The sequence below is a fragment of the Petaurus breviceps genome, unplaced genomic scaffold (assembly GCF_028583685.1).
Source record: "Petaurus breviceps papuanus isolate PSGF00001 unplaced genomic scaffold, PetGlider_PUasm1.0 346, whole genome shotgun sequence".
NCBI classification, from domain to species: Eukaryota; Metazoa; Chordata; class Mammalia; order Diprotodontia; family Petauridae; genus Petaurus; species Petaurus breviceps.
This window is the reverse complement of record NW_027186139.1, coordinates 119,035-132,365: the sequence shown is the minus strand read 5'-3', so window position 1 is coordinate 132,365 and position 13,331 is coordinate 119,035. Positions and strand designations below refer to the sequence as shown.

General features: G+C 41.7%; 1 protein-coding gene across 1 annotated transcript in view; it reads left to right on the top strand.

Annotated features, from left to right (window-relative positions):
- The first annotated feature begins 1,100 nt into the window (after positions 1 to 1,100).
- Positions 1,101 to 13,331, top strand: part of LOC138167978 (zinc finger protein 420-like) — a 14,535-nt gene continuing 2,304 nt past the window's right edge. Inside the window, exons 1-4 of the mRNA XM_069096957.1 lie at positions 1,101 to 1,311; positions 8,189 to 8,314; positions 9,676 to 9,771; positions 12,655 to 13,331. The exon at positions 12,655 to 13,331 is cut by the window's right edge and continues 2,304 nt beyond it. Of these exons, the coding sequence (XP_068953058.1) occupies positions 1,278 to 1,311; positions 8,189 to 8,314; positions 9,676 to 9,771; positions 12,655 to 13,331 (933 nt within the window). The 5' untranslated portion in view covers positions 1,101 to 1,277. The remainder of the gene's footprint in view (positions 1,312 to 8,188; positions 8,315 to 9,675; positions 9,772 to 12,654) is intronic.

Genomic DNA, 13,331 nt, shown 5'->3' with positions numbered 1-13,331 from the left:
GGGCTCCTCTGAGCCTCCTGCCTCTTCAGCTTCCTTTCCTGCTCTGTGTCTTTCCACCAGAGGGAAGGACTGTCTTTGAATCCCAGCCCTGAGCGTGATATCTGGCTTATTCACCCCTGACTGCGAGAGGCCCCCCAAAGTCTTAGGGGCTGCTAGGGGCCACCCTGCTACTTTTAGGGACCTGTGCACACACATATGTACATACATCCACACATACATGCATACATACATACACATGTAAGCATGTATATCTACATGTCCTGATTGTTTTATCAAATTTAGAAGTCTTCCCTTTAGATCTGTCAGGCCTATTTGAATGTAGGATTAAGGAAAAGAATAATTAGCTCTGATAGACCCCTGGAGCAATCTGAATGAGAATAGGATGGAGTATACCTATTACTCACCTGTGCCTGGCACCTTCACACACCTTGACCATGTAATAGGGCACAGAAACCTCACAGGAATACAGATGAACAAGCCTATAAAATGCACCTTTTCCAGTCCATAAGTCAGGCAGTGATGGGGAAGGCATCACCAGTCTGCTGCCTTGGTACTGTCTGCTATTTGTAACATTGCAAATGTAGAGGAAGCTTAAGGGGTCCCTAGAACTTGTCTTTTTGAGTTGTGATATCACGGCACCCCCATCTCTCTGTTCCTGTTAGCCCTCAGGGGTCAGTAATAAGGGAGGGACTGAGAGGCAACACCCCCTTTTGCTGGCCTGGGCCTATCCAAATGGCCTTTCATCTCTTTACAAAAGTTATCAGTCAAAGGTGGCTCCCTCTTGAATCCCTTTCTAATCTGCCCTGATAAGAGCCTCAATATGTTGCCACCTAGTTATGTTATCAGAAACTTCTTTTAATTCTCTTTGTCCTAAATTTTACCTACATCCCAGAACCCTCTTCTCCCCCCACCTTCCTAAGCTTCCTTCCTGCTGGATCAAGCAGTCAGTCTATTGTCTAAATAGTGTGTGTGTGTGTGTATGTATGTATGTATGTATGTGTGTGTGTCTGTCTGATTGTCTGTCTATCTGTCTCTTAGTTGGGGAGAGGGGAGGCTGGGAAGTCAGAGGACCAGCTGGAAGGAGATCTCTGATTCAGGAGCCTTTGAGGCTCTGACTAGTGTCATCCCAGGCCCTTTCTGCCTGAGGGCAGGACCTAAACCTTTGTTAATCCCTTTGTAGGCCTGCCTTCTGACCCCTCTGGGATCCTTCTCTCTCCCCAGCTCAGGCTGCAGAGGACCAAGGCCTGGCCTAAGCAGGGAGCCTGGAGCCAGAGGGAATGGCCCCTGGGAGCTGCAGACGCCCAGCCCAGGGGAGTGCAATGTCCTCAGACTGGACTAACATCAGCCAAAAAGGCCATTTCCATAGACCTAGAGGATTGTCTGTGCGGCTGGCTGTCCCCTACCAGAGGATTATTTCTTTAGTAAAATAGGAAATTGAAAATAGTAGTAACAACACTGCCCTGCTCTCTCCTTCTGTGTTTTGAACTGATTCTTGGAATTTTGGCATCACAAGCACTAACTACCCCCACTCCCCCATCCAATTGCTGCCCTACTATGTGCTTTTTTTAAGGCTTCCTCCTGATCCCTGAGGCACAAGGACAACCACTTCTCTCATTCCTCTGCCTTGTAGGGGTCTTCTCTTTGCTCCCTGTATCCATGCCTAGCACCTCTCCCCCCACATCTATAGAACTGCTCCCCCCCTCCCCTTTACCTCTTTGGCCAAGCTCTCCCTGCCAGACCTTGAAGACAGGATACTCTGCTGGTCCTCCAGGGTCTGAAGTGCACAAACAATTTATCTGTCTGGTGCACACTGACCCTTCGTGTTTTGTAGGTGGTTTAGCTCTTAAGGCTACACTGAGAGGGCTGAGAGGGTTGAAAGGAGCAAATATTATGGCCTGGGTTGGGATGCAGGGATCCTGTCTCCTGTGGACTCTGGTCCAGTGTTTCTGGAAAATATGGCAACTCAAGAAAACAGGTTAAGTTGGCTTCTGGGTCACACTCAAAAGTTTAAAGTGAGGTTTAAAGGCCCTCAGCAGAGCTATTTCAACCAGGCCAAAGAAAAGAGTTCCTTCTTTAGCTGTTAGTGTATTAGCATTTGTGAAGGGCCTTTCGTTGTCAGAGAGGATATAGGGAAAGGGCTGGGTTTGTGGAACGGTTCAAAGACCTGGGAGTTTTCTTTTCCAGCAGAGGAAAAGGGAGATACAGAAGGAGACACTCAGTTTTTGTCACAGAGGCATCAGGCACAAAGGCAAAGACAAAATGGAATGACTTACTTTCCCCCCACATCTACTTATGACCATCTTCACAGCAGCCCTGTATGGGAAGGTGTTCTTATCATCCTTATTTTAAGATACTGAGGTCAAGAAACTGAGGCAAACAGAGTTAGGACAGAGTAAGTCTTTGTGATTTACCAGGTCACACAACTTATAAGTGTCTGAGGCTGGATTTGAACTCAGACCTTCATGATCTTTCACCATTTTCTAGTTCCCCCAGCATTGTCTTATGTGCCCATCTTCCCACAACCCCTCCAGCACTGACTGCTGCCATTTTTGGTCATTTTTCTCAATTTGGCAGAGTATGAGGTGAAGCCTCAGTGTTGTTTTGGTTTGCTTGTATTCATGGTTTGGGGCATTTTTTCCGGTGGTTGGGAAAACTTGGCAGTTCTTTTGAGAATTCTTTGTTCATATCCTTTGATCATTTATCTACTGGGGAATAGCTATTTGTTGTTCTTTTTTAACTGTTTAAGTCAGGTCTAAGTCTTGGTGATATTCCTTGGGATTTTCTTGGTACAGATATTAGAGTGGTTTATCATTTCCTTCCCCAGGAGCTGAGGCAAACAGGTTTAAGTGACTTCCCCAGGGTCACATTGTTGGTAAGTGTCAGAGGTTCAACAAAACTCGGGTCCTCCTCACTGCTGACTTGGTGCTTTCTCTACTGGCAACCTAGCTGCCATTGGATAGTAGTCTTTTTCAAAATAATATTTCATTTTTCCCCAATGACATATAAAACCTTTTTAACATTCATTTTTCCCCCTAAAATTTGAATTTCTGGGTCTCCTCCTGCCTCCTTCCTCTTGCCCTTCCCACAGTGTGTAAGCAGTCAGAAATAGAATACATCTGCAATCATGTAAAGTGTTTCCATATTAGTCATTTTGTGAAGAAAAAAACAACTTGAACCAAAAAGAAAGAAAGTGAAAAATGTCAGGCTTTAAGTCACTGTTCATTCTCAGTACTTTCCATGGTTGGAGATAGCATTTTTCATCCTGAGTCCTTTGAGAGAGTCTTAAATCATGGGTACTGTGAGAATAGCTAAGGTATTCACTGTTATTGAAAAGATCATGGTTTTTTTTTTGCCTTTTGGAGGGCAGTTGGGGTTAAGTAACTTACCCGAGGTTACATGGCTAGTTGTGTGTGTGTGTGTGTGTGTGTCTGTGTGTGTGTGTGTGTGTGTGTGTGTGTGAAGTATCTGAGGCCAGAACTGAACTCAGGTCCTCCTGATTCCAGTGCCTGCCCTTTTACTCACTGAGCCACATAGCCACTCTGAAATGATAATGTTGCTGTTACTGTGTACAATGTTTCCTGCTTCTACTCATTTCACTCTGTATCAGTTTATATACGTCTTTCTAGGTGTATCTGAAGTCATCCCATTTGTCATTTTTTACAGCACAATCACATTCCATTGCAATCATACACCCCAGCTGTGAAGACGTCCCCATTAGTGGGCATCTCCTCAATTTCTAGTCCTTTGTCACACAAAAACAACTATACTGAATACCATTCTATAAACTGGTTCTTGTCCCTTAAAAAAACCTATTTTTGGGATACTGACTTGGTTGTGTTATTGTTAGGTAAGAGAGCATGCAGAGTTTTATGGCCCTCTCAGTATACTTCTACATTGCTCTCCAGAATTGTTGGATCAATTCACAATTCCACCAATAGTATATTAGTGTCCCAATTTTTCTACTTCCCTCCAATCTTTATCATATTCCTTCTCTGCTTTATTAGACAAGTTAATAGGGGTGAAGTGGTACCTCAGAGTTGTTTTAATTTGTATTTCTCCAATCAATATGAATTTAGATCATTTTCATAGCGCTATAACTAGCTTTGATTTTTTTTCCACCTTGACCCTACCTGTTTTTGTTCTCAGACCATTTATCAATTGGGTCTTGGCTTGTATTCCTATAACTTTGACTTAGTTCTCTATACAGTTGAGAAATGAGGCCTTTATCAGAGATTTTGCTGTAATTTTTTTCAGTTGTCTGCTTTCCTTCTAATATTCCTTGTGTTGACTTTGTTTTGGTAAAAAACTTTTTAATTTAATAGCATCAAAATGATCCATTTCTAATCTAGTAATGCATCCTATCTTTTGTTGGTAGTAAGTTCTTTCTTTATCCATAGATGTGACAGGTAAACTATTACATGCTTCCTCAATTTCTGCCATTCTGTTTTCTAGTTTTCCTAACTGGTTTTGTCCGAAAAGATCAGAGATTTGTGTAGCCCTGAATGCAGAGATAATTTAGGAAGAATTTTCTTTTCACTTGTTAATTACTTTAAGTAGTTTTTCATTGATTCTCTTGTATTCTCCAAGCATAGGATCATATCTACAAATAGTGAGAAGTTTGTTTTCTCACTGCTTATTCTAATTCCTTCCATTTCTGTTTTCTTTCCTCTCCTTGCTCTAACTAGCATTTCTACTAAAATAGGGACTAATAGTGGCGATACTGGGCAACATTGCCCCACCTCTGATCTGTTTGGGAAGTTTTCTAAGTTATCCCCATTACAGATAATGCTTGTTGACAATTCTATATAGGTCTTATTTATTGTTGTATATAACAAGTTCTCTTTTTTACCTATGCTCTAGTGCTTTTAAGAGGAATGGGTTTTGTATTTTGTCAATGACTTTTTCTTCATCTGTTGAGATGATCATATGATTTCTTTGGGTTATATTATATATTATGTGTGGTAATTTTGTTGATGGTTTTCCTAACACCAAAGCAATGCCCCATTTCTGGTATAAATCTCACCTAGTCACAGTGTACGGTTCTTCTGATTTTTATTTTTGTTTTCTCCTTTCTGGTATTATGTTTAAAAAGGTTCTATCTGTATTCGAGAGCACTTTCACTGTATTTATTTTCCCTCTCTGATTTTACACTTCCTGGTTTACTTCTCAGCAACATATTTGTTTGATAGAAGAAATCATTCCATGTCTTCTTTTTTCCAAATACTTCATGTAGTTTTGGAACTGATTTTCGTTTGTTTGTTTTTGGAGGGCAATTGGGGTAAAGTGTCTTGCCCAAGTTCACAGGGCTCGTAAGTGTGTCAAGTGTCTGAGATCGGATTTGAACTCAGGTCCTCCTGACTCCAGGGCCAGTGCTCTATTCACTGTGCCACCTAGCCACACTGAAACTGATGTATTTTTTTACCTCTTTGGGAAAATTATCTTGGAATCTATCTAATCCTAGACATTTTTTCTTAGGGAGTCAATTGATGGCTTGTTAAATTACATTTTTCTGAGATTGGGTAATTTAAATATTCTATTTCCTCTTCTGCTAATCTGGGCAGTTTCTATTTGTGTAAATATTCATCCATTTCAGATTGATTATCAGATATCTTGACATATACTTGGACAAATTAGATCCTAATGATCCTTGTAATTTTTTTTTAATTCCTTTCCCTTTTGATACCAGGAATTTTTTTTTTAAATCTTCTGAACCAATGGTTCATCTGTTTTGTTGGCCTTTTTCATAAAACCAGCTACTACTTTTATTGTTCAATGGTTTTCTTGCTTTTAATGTTATTAATCTCTTTTTTGATTTTCAGAAATTTCATTTTGGTGTTTAATTGGGAGCTTTTAATTTGTTCTTTTTCTTATTTTTTTAGAAGCATGTCCTATTTATTGATCAAGTCTTTCTTTATTTGATTGATGTAACTGTTTGGATATATAAATTTTCCCCCAAGGACAGCTTTCACTGCATCCCATAAATGTTGCTGTGGTGTGTCATTGGTTTCATTACCTTAAAGGAATTACTGTATCTTTGATTTGTTCTTTGATGCATTTATTCTTTTGGAGTAGTGTTGTTTTTCATCAATCTTTTCACTGCCTTCCATTAAATGTAATTTTTATTTTATTATGATATGAATGGAATTCATTTTATATTTCTGCTTCTCTGCATTTAATGGTAAGTGTTTTATGCTGTAATCCAAGGGCAATTTGTGTATGAATGCCATGTACTGCTGAGAAAAATAATTTATTTCTTTTTCCAAAGGCCCAACAATCAAAGTTTTCTAAAATTTATTAATGTCCTTAACATCTTTCTTATTTTTTAGTTAGATTAATCTAATTCTGAGAGGGGAATGTTGCGGTCCCCCCACTAGTACTGTTTATTGTCGATTTCCTTGTATGACTCATTTAAGTTGTCCTTTCCAACTTAGATGCCGTACCATTTGGTGCCTGTATGTATCTGCTCCAGGCCCTTACCTTTATTCTGTGTATATCTCTGCTTCCAGTATATTTCTGTAAACTGCATATTGTAGGATTCTGGTTTTTAACTCATTCTGCTATCCACTCCTCTTTATGGGTAAGGTCATTAAATTCATTTTTATACTTATGATAAATAGCTGTATATTTCACCTCTGTCACATTTTCCCCTTGGTTATCCCCTCTGTCTCACTTTTTATGTTATCTGTCTTCAACAGTGATTTATTTATCACCAATACCTCCACCAACCTGTCCTTTCTTCTGTTCGTCCCCATACCTCATCCCTGTCCCTTTTAATTTCTGTATAGGATGAGATAGATTTCTATAGCCAATTGAGCATGTACATTATTCCGTCTTTGAGTCAATTTGGATAAGAGTAAGGATCAAGCCCTCTCTTATCATCTCCGCCATCTTCCCCTTCAATGGAATTGCTCATCTCTGCCTCTTTTATGTGAGATCATTTCTGCCATTTTCCTTTTCTTACTGGTAGAGCACAAATTCCATTGGGCTGACCATGTTGTTTAGATGCCAAAATGATGTTTGCATAAACACTGTTTTATGGAGACAGCATGCAAGGAAGTCTCTCACATGATAGTTAGAAGAAGCGATTAAAGGAAATTTCCAAAGTCTCTCTGAAGAGAGTGAGTGAGACATTATAGAAAAGAGAAAAAAAAGATCAACTTGATTTTTTCTATATAATTTTCTATAATCAGTGGTGACACATGGGAGACACTGTCAAAGGTCGACTCCGCATGGTGTGCCCATCTCAGAGAATGTGCTGTGCCATGTGAGCAAAGCAGAATTGCAGTAACTCATAAGAATGGGAAGATGTGCATATTGAGAGTCATCTCCACCCCAGACGTTCACATGCACTTTTTGTGCCCGAGCTCTGATAGGGCCTTTTGGGCCCTTAGTCTGATCATCCCTGGTCAGACACACCTTGACCCTGACATAGGGATGTCATTTGGTCCTCTTTGAGCACAAAGAACAACACAAATGACCAGCCATGAAACTAAATATTATAATAAAGACATACATGCTATTGCAGGATGAAAGTCATCATCAAGCAAAGGCATGAGATGTCTGGCCCTGGCCCATCACACCAGGGCAGCCTCAAGCCCTCAAAGTGACAACAGCTAATTCTGCTTCACTTGGCTGGAAAGTCTCATGTCCCTCAGCTCAGTCCTGATGGTAATTACTGTGTCTTATGAATCCTTTCTGTCTTACATCTACAGAAGACTTGGTTTCAGCTTCTCAAGAAGTCAAGTAGATCTTTTCTTTCTCTTTCCTATGATCACACAGACATTCCTTTCCCTTACCAGAATACCCTGTGCCTGTGATCTTCTCACAAACTCCCCACAAAATCTGAGAAGGAAGGAATTCCCATCCTCTTCTCTCTTTCTCATCCCCAGATCCTCCTCCCTCACACTTCCAATGCATCCTTTCACACACACTCCACAGGGAGGCACATCCCATAGTAAGACCCTTTAAACTTTATTCCAGCTCACCATGTCAAATGCTTTCCTGAACATTCATTGGCCTCTTATTGACCATGGTTTCAAGTGTTGACTCTGACACTCATGAATGGTACAAGCACTGAGTAAATCCCATTTCTGTGCTTCAGCTTTCTCCTCTCACTTGAGGAAGGTTAGACTACAAGAAATCTGGAGTCTCCTTTAAGTCTAAATGTTGTGACATTTGGTGATGTAGGAGTTGGTGACGTTCAAAGATGTGGCTGTGGACTTCACCCCAGAGGAGTGGGGCCTCTTGGACCCTCTTCAGAAGGAGTTGCACAAGGAGGTCATGCTGGAGAATGCCCAGAACCTGCTCTCCGTGGGTAAGGACACTTCCTCTGTTCCCTCTAAATCTAGTATCACAGGGAATATCTTCATTCATGAGTGTTCTGGTTGTGGAGCATTTATCAGTTACTAGCAAGGGAAAAGTGCTGGTCTCCTGTGTCCCAGAGACAGGGTCCTCCTGCTGCCACATTTTCCTATAAAAGCTCCATAGATTGTGTGAAGAGAACCAGGAGGTTGCCTGGTTGCCCCTGAAGCTGTCTCTTGCCAATTCTAGGTAGCTTGAAGTCCCAGATGAGATCAGAGTTGAAGAATTTCAGATGTGGAAGTCTTCCCACATGATGTAGTCCAGTCTGTCCCTGGATATGAATTTTGTCTGCCAAATCTCTGACAACTGCTCAGGAAGCTTTTTCCTGCACCCCTTCCTCTTTGGGATGGGCCAAGTACATAGGGCATTCTTCTTTGTGAGGAGCCTCAGTTTGTAGCTCCCAGCTATACGTGGTAGGGCACATTTGTCCTCCTTCTTCCTTTACATTTTCCCAAATTCCAGCCTGGATGGTGGGAAAGGAAGGAAAGAAATAAGCATTACTGTTCAACTGCTTTTCACCAGTTCTTGTGCTCAGTGCTTTCTTTACAATATGATGTCATCATGTGATATTATTATCCCCATTTGATATTTGAGAAAAGTGAAGCAAACAGAGGTTACTTGAGTTGTTCAGGAGGACACAGCTAGTAACTGTCTGAGTCTGGATTTAAACCCTGGCATTCCTGGCTTTAGGCCCAGGGCTCTCACCACCGCACTACCAGCTGCCTCTAATTTCTAGATAATGGATACTATGCAATGAGTCCCTCATCCTATGAAGAAGGGGCACAGTGTCTAGTTTTTTTTTTTTATTCCATTTTGTCTCCATGGTCTTCTCCCCATCTCTCTCCAAAGCTCCCAAAATACATGTTATGGAAACTTTGCTTCAGAACTTCTGTGCACGATGCTGTACTCCTTGCTTGCTAGCCCCTGTCACTGACAGGAGTAACAGAGTGGCCCCGAATCAGAATTTGGACTATGTGAGGGTCACTGAGATCCCCAGCAGGAGAACCTCACTAGAAGGGGCAAAGTCACATTGTATAATTCCAAGGTTTTTATAGGTGAGGGAGGGAGGAGCAGGGGAGGTGACAGGGCCAAAGCTGATTAAGCAGGGTCTGATTTTCAGGAGCTCAAGGCTCATTTGGCCCATCCTAGTTTGGGTTACTGACTTTAGAAGCCTTAATGGAAGAATAAGGCAGATCTGTGCTAACATGATGGAGGGATTCTCAGAATGGAGTAGCATTACATGCACACTCTTTTCCCTAAAGAGACCTAAATGACAAGTTTTCTTCATCCTTATCCCTGAATCCGCATGCCCAGGGCTGCCAGTTCCCAGAAAAGATCTGATCTCTCATTTTGAGCAAAGGGAAGGCCCATGGCTGCTGGAGCAAGAAATCCTGAGGAGCTGGAATCCAGGTGAGTCTGGTGAAAACAGGTCTATGAAAGCTGTGATGACAAGAGGCTTCCAGGTGTGGGGCTGAAGCAAGTTCTACATTTGGGGGCAAAAAGACCAGACTTGGAAATATTTTTGAGACACTTTTTGGAAGTGGAATCCTAAACAAGTCATTGACCTAATGAACCTCAGTTTCCCCATCTGTAAAATGAAGGATCTGGACACCATGGACTTTCAATGCCCTTTCAGTGATAAGTCTGTGATCCCATATAAAGTCATTGTTTGGAATTTGGGGACAGGAACTCTGCTGAAAGAGCAAAAGGGGTTAGGCTTTCCAATATGGGCTCTTTCTTAGATCTTGTTCAAGTGAGTGAGAATTTATTAAGGGCCTGCTCTGTGCCAGACCTTCTGATAAGCACCAAGGATACAAGGAGAAACAAGGAACATCCCCTGCTCTCCTGTAGTCCACATCCTTGGGGAGCAGACAACATGCCAACAACAGTGTGGAAACCTGTTTTAGACTGGACATAGGGGAGCTCACTGTGAGAGGGCAGGCCCTAAGACTAAGAAGGACTAGAAAGGCGTATTGTGGAAGGTGGGCTCTGGCTGGGGCTTCAGGGAAGCCAGCACAAGCATTCCAGGCATGGGGCTGGCACAGAACGTCCCCAGAGTTGGGAGGTGGTGTGTCCTGGTCACCGGACAGAAGGAGGCCTGCACCCCTGAAGTACAGCATGTTTGGGGGGAAAATGAGATGAAAGAAAATGAGAAGGGGAGGAGGAGGAGGAGGGCAGACGGTGAAGAGGCAGGTGATTAACTGCCCAGGGAGGGTTTACATGTGATCATTTTGCTAGGGAGGCAGTCGTGCTGTTGTTCAGTCATTTCAGTCGCTTCTGCCTCTTCATGATCCCAGCTGGGTTTTTTTTGCAAGATACTGAAGTGGTTTTCCTTTAACTTTTCTGCATCATTGTGCAGATGAGGAAACTGAGGCCAAGAAATCTAAGTGACTTACTGAGGATGACACAGCAAGTAAGGGTCTGAGGCTGGATTTGAACTCAAGTCTTCCTGAGCTTTGCTCTATCCACTCTACTTCCTAGTTGCCCCAAGGGAGACAGTTAGGGAGGAATCAAAGGATAGCCCTGCTACTGTGGGATTATACAACCCCAATGTGCTGTGGACCAGACAGCCTGGCTTTATGGTTTTCTGTCTCTTCATTCAGAAGCATCTCAGGAGTAGCAAAGGTTGCTGCCTTACTTACAGTTGACCCAAGATTAGGCATCACATAAATCATGAACCTGTACCCCTCCCCTGTTTTCTGAGGCTCCATCTTGGGCCCTTTCTTTGAGAATCATTGCCCAGATTCTTTGAGGTGACAGGTACACTTAGTTTCAGGAAATAGAAAGTAAAACCTCCCAGGTGTCCCATAGCATGTGATGCTTCAGGGACTAGAAAAGAAGTCTCTGTGATCTTCACTCTGGGTCTGGTCGGGTCCCAGCAGGATTTGAACCTGACAAAGGTCACTCCCTATAGGGGTTATAGTGCAAGAGCCAGAAACAGAGCTGGGGCCAGAACATGCATTTGCCAGGTGAGTGACTAGAGTAGTGGGATTGTGGTAGAGGCTGGGCCTGGTGTCAGCCCTGGGCCCAGTCAGTCACTCAGGATGCATGGATTAAGCAACTCTAGTTTTCTAGGCTCTCAGCTCAGGTTTTGGAAGGGACAAATGAGTGCCTGCTCTCAAGGAGCTCCCAATCTGGCATAAAAACATGGAGATGGTTTGAGTAGAAGCAATAGATTGGGAACATTGGTCTTAGCTGATTTATAGAAAATAGAGTATTTGGGAATGGAAAGAAATTTTCTTCTGTAGGATATATTGGAACTCAAGGAATGAGGCTAATAATGGTTTAACAAAGAAAGAGAGGAGAATTAGGGAGGAAAGAGTCAAAATCATAAGAAGAATGATAAAAACTCAGACATTCCTCAGAGATATTGCAGGTTCTGTTCCAGAGCACACAACTAAATTAAAGAGAGCAATAAAGCAAGTCAAATGAATTTTTATTTCTTTCCCAATGCATATTAATGTTCAGTTTACACTACTCTGGTGTCTATTAATTATATAATATTATTGTTTCTGAAATATCAATGTGCATGCCTTAATTCAAAAATACTTTATTGCTACAAAAATCTAACCATCACATGAGCCTTCCTGCAGCCATAATCTTGTTGCTGTTGGAAGCTCTTGCCCAGAGTTCCTGACTGCTGACTGATCAGCCTGGTGCTTGCTCAAGGTTGGGGTTGACTTTGGCAATTTCTTTAAGGTGATGATGAAGTTTTCCTCATTGATTGATGCTTCTTTTCATCTGAACACTTAGAGCCCATCATAGGATTATTAATTGGCCTCTTTTTAATACCATTGTGTGTCAGGGAATAGGAAGACCCAAAGAGAAGCGAAGAAGTCAACATGCTATAATAAAATAAATTTTCTTAATAGCAAAAGAAAAGAAAGTTTGATGGAGAAAGGCCCTCTAGTGCCATGGACAGAGCATGCCCACTTGCAGAGTTGGATTTGTAGTCTCAGCTACTCAGAGGTTGGTCAGGTCACTCAGCCATTCTAAGCTCATGGCCTGACTTGTGAATATAATGAGAATGTTGTTCCTGGTATTGTCACTGGTGTTCCTGATGATCCAATGTGTTTGAAGGTCTTTATAAATCAAGTTGTCCTGCAGATGTAAACTAATGGCATTTTAAAATGATTGATTCTGTCCATTGAACTTTGAAGAATTTTTTCTTAGCCTGGGGAAGTAGGAAGTAGATCAGTTAGTTTACTTTATCCCCAAGTAGGGGAGGGATTATAATTATATATTTTGTGTCCGTGTTTCTCTGTATATATATTTTATTATCTTTTTTTCTAGCAGAAGGAGAGATTAGACCTAAAATGCAGGAGACTTCTGAAAAGCCAATCATTTTTGTGAATGAAAATCATGAGAAGACTATCAGAAGTGATGGTGACTGTGAGGTCACTGGGAGAGAACTCTGTGCTGTATTTCTCAGAGTCCACATAGGAGAGAAACCATATGATTGTCATCATTATGGGAAGGACTTGAGTCAACAGTCATCCTTTATTAACCATGAAAAAATTCAGACTAAAGAGCAACCATATGAGTGTCCGCAACGTGATGAAGCATTTAGTGAACGGTCATCCTTCCTTATCCATCAGAGAATACACAGTGGAGAGGAAAATTATAAGTGCAGTCAGTGTGGAAAGGCTTTCAGACTGAAATCCAAACTAACTGTACATCAGAGAATCCACACTAGAGAGAACCTTTATGGATGTAATCAATGTGGAAAGGCTTTCAGACAGAAATGTAAACTTGTTGTACATCAGAGAATGCACACTGGAGAGAAACCTTATGAATGTAATCAGTGTGGAAAGGCTTTCCAACAGAGGTCCAGTTTTACTGTACATCAGAGAATCCACACTGGAGAGAAACCTTATGAATGTAATCATTGTGGAAAGGCTTTCAGAGTGAAATCTAAACTATCTGTACATCAGAGAATCCACACTGGAGAGAAACCTTATGAATGTAAT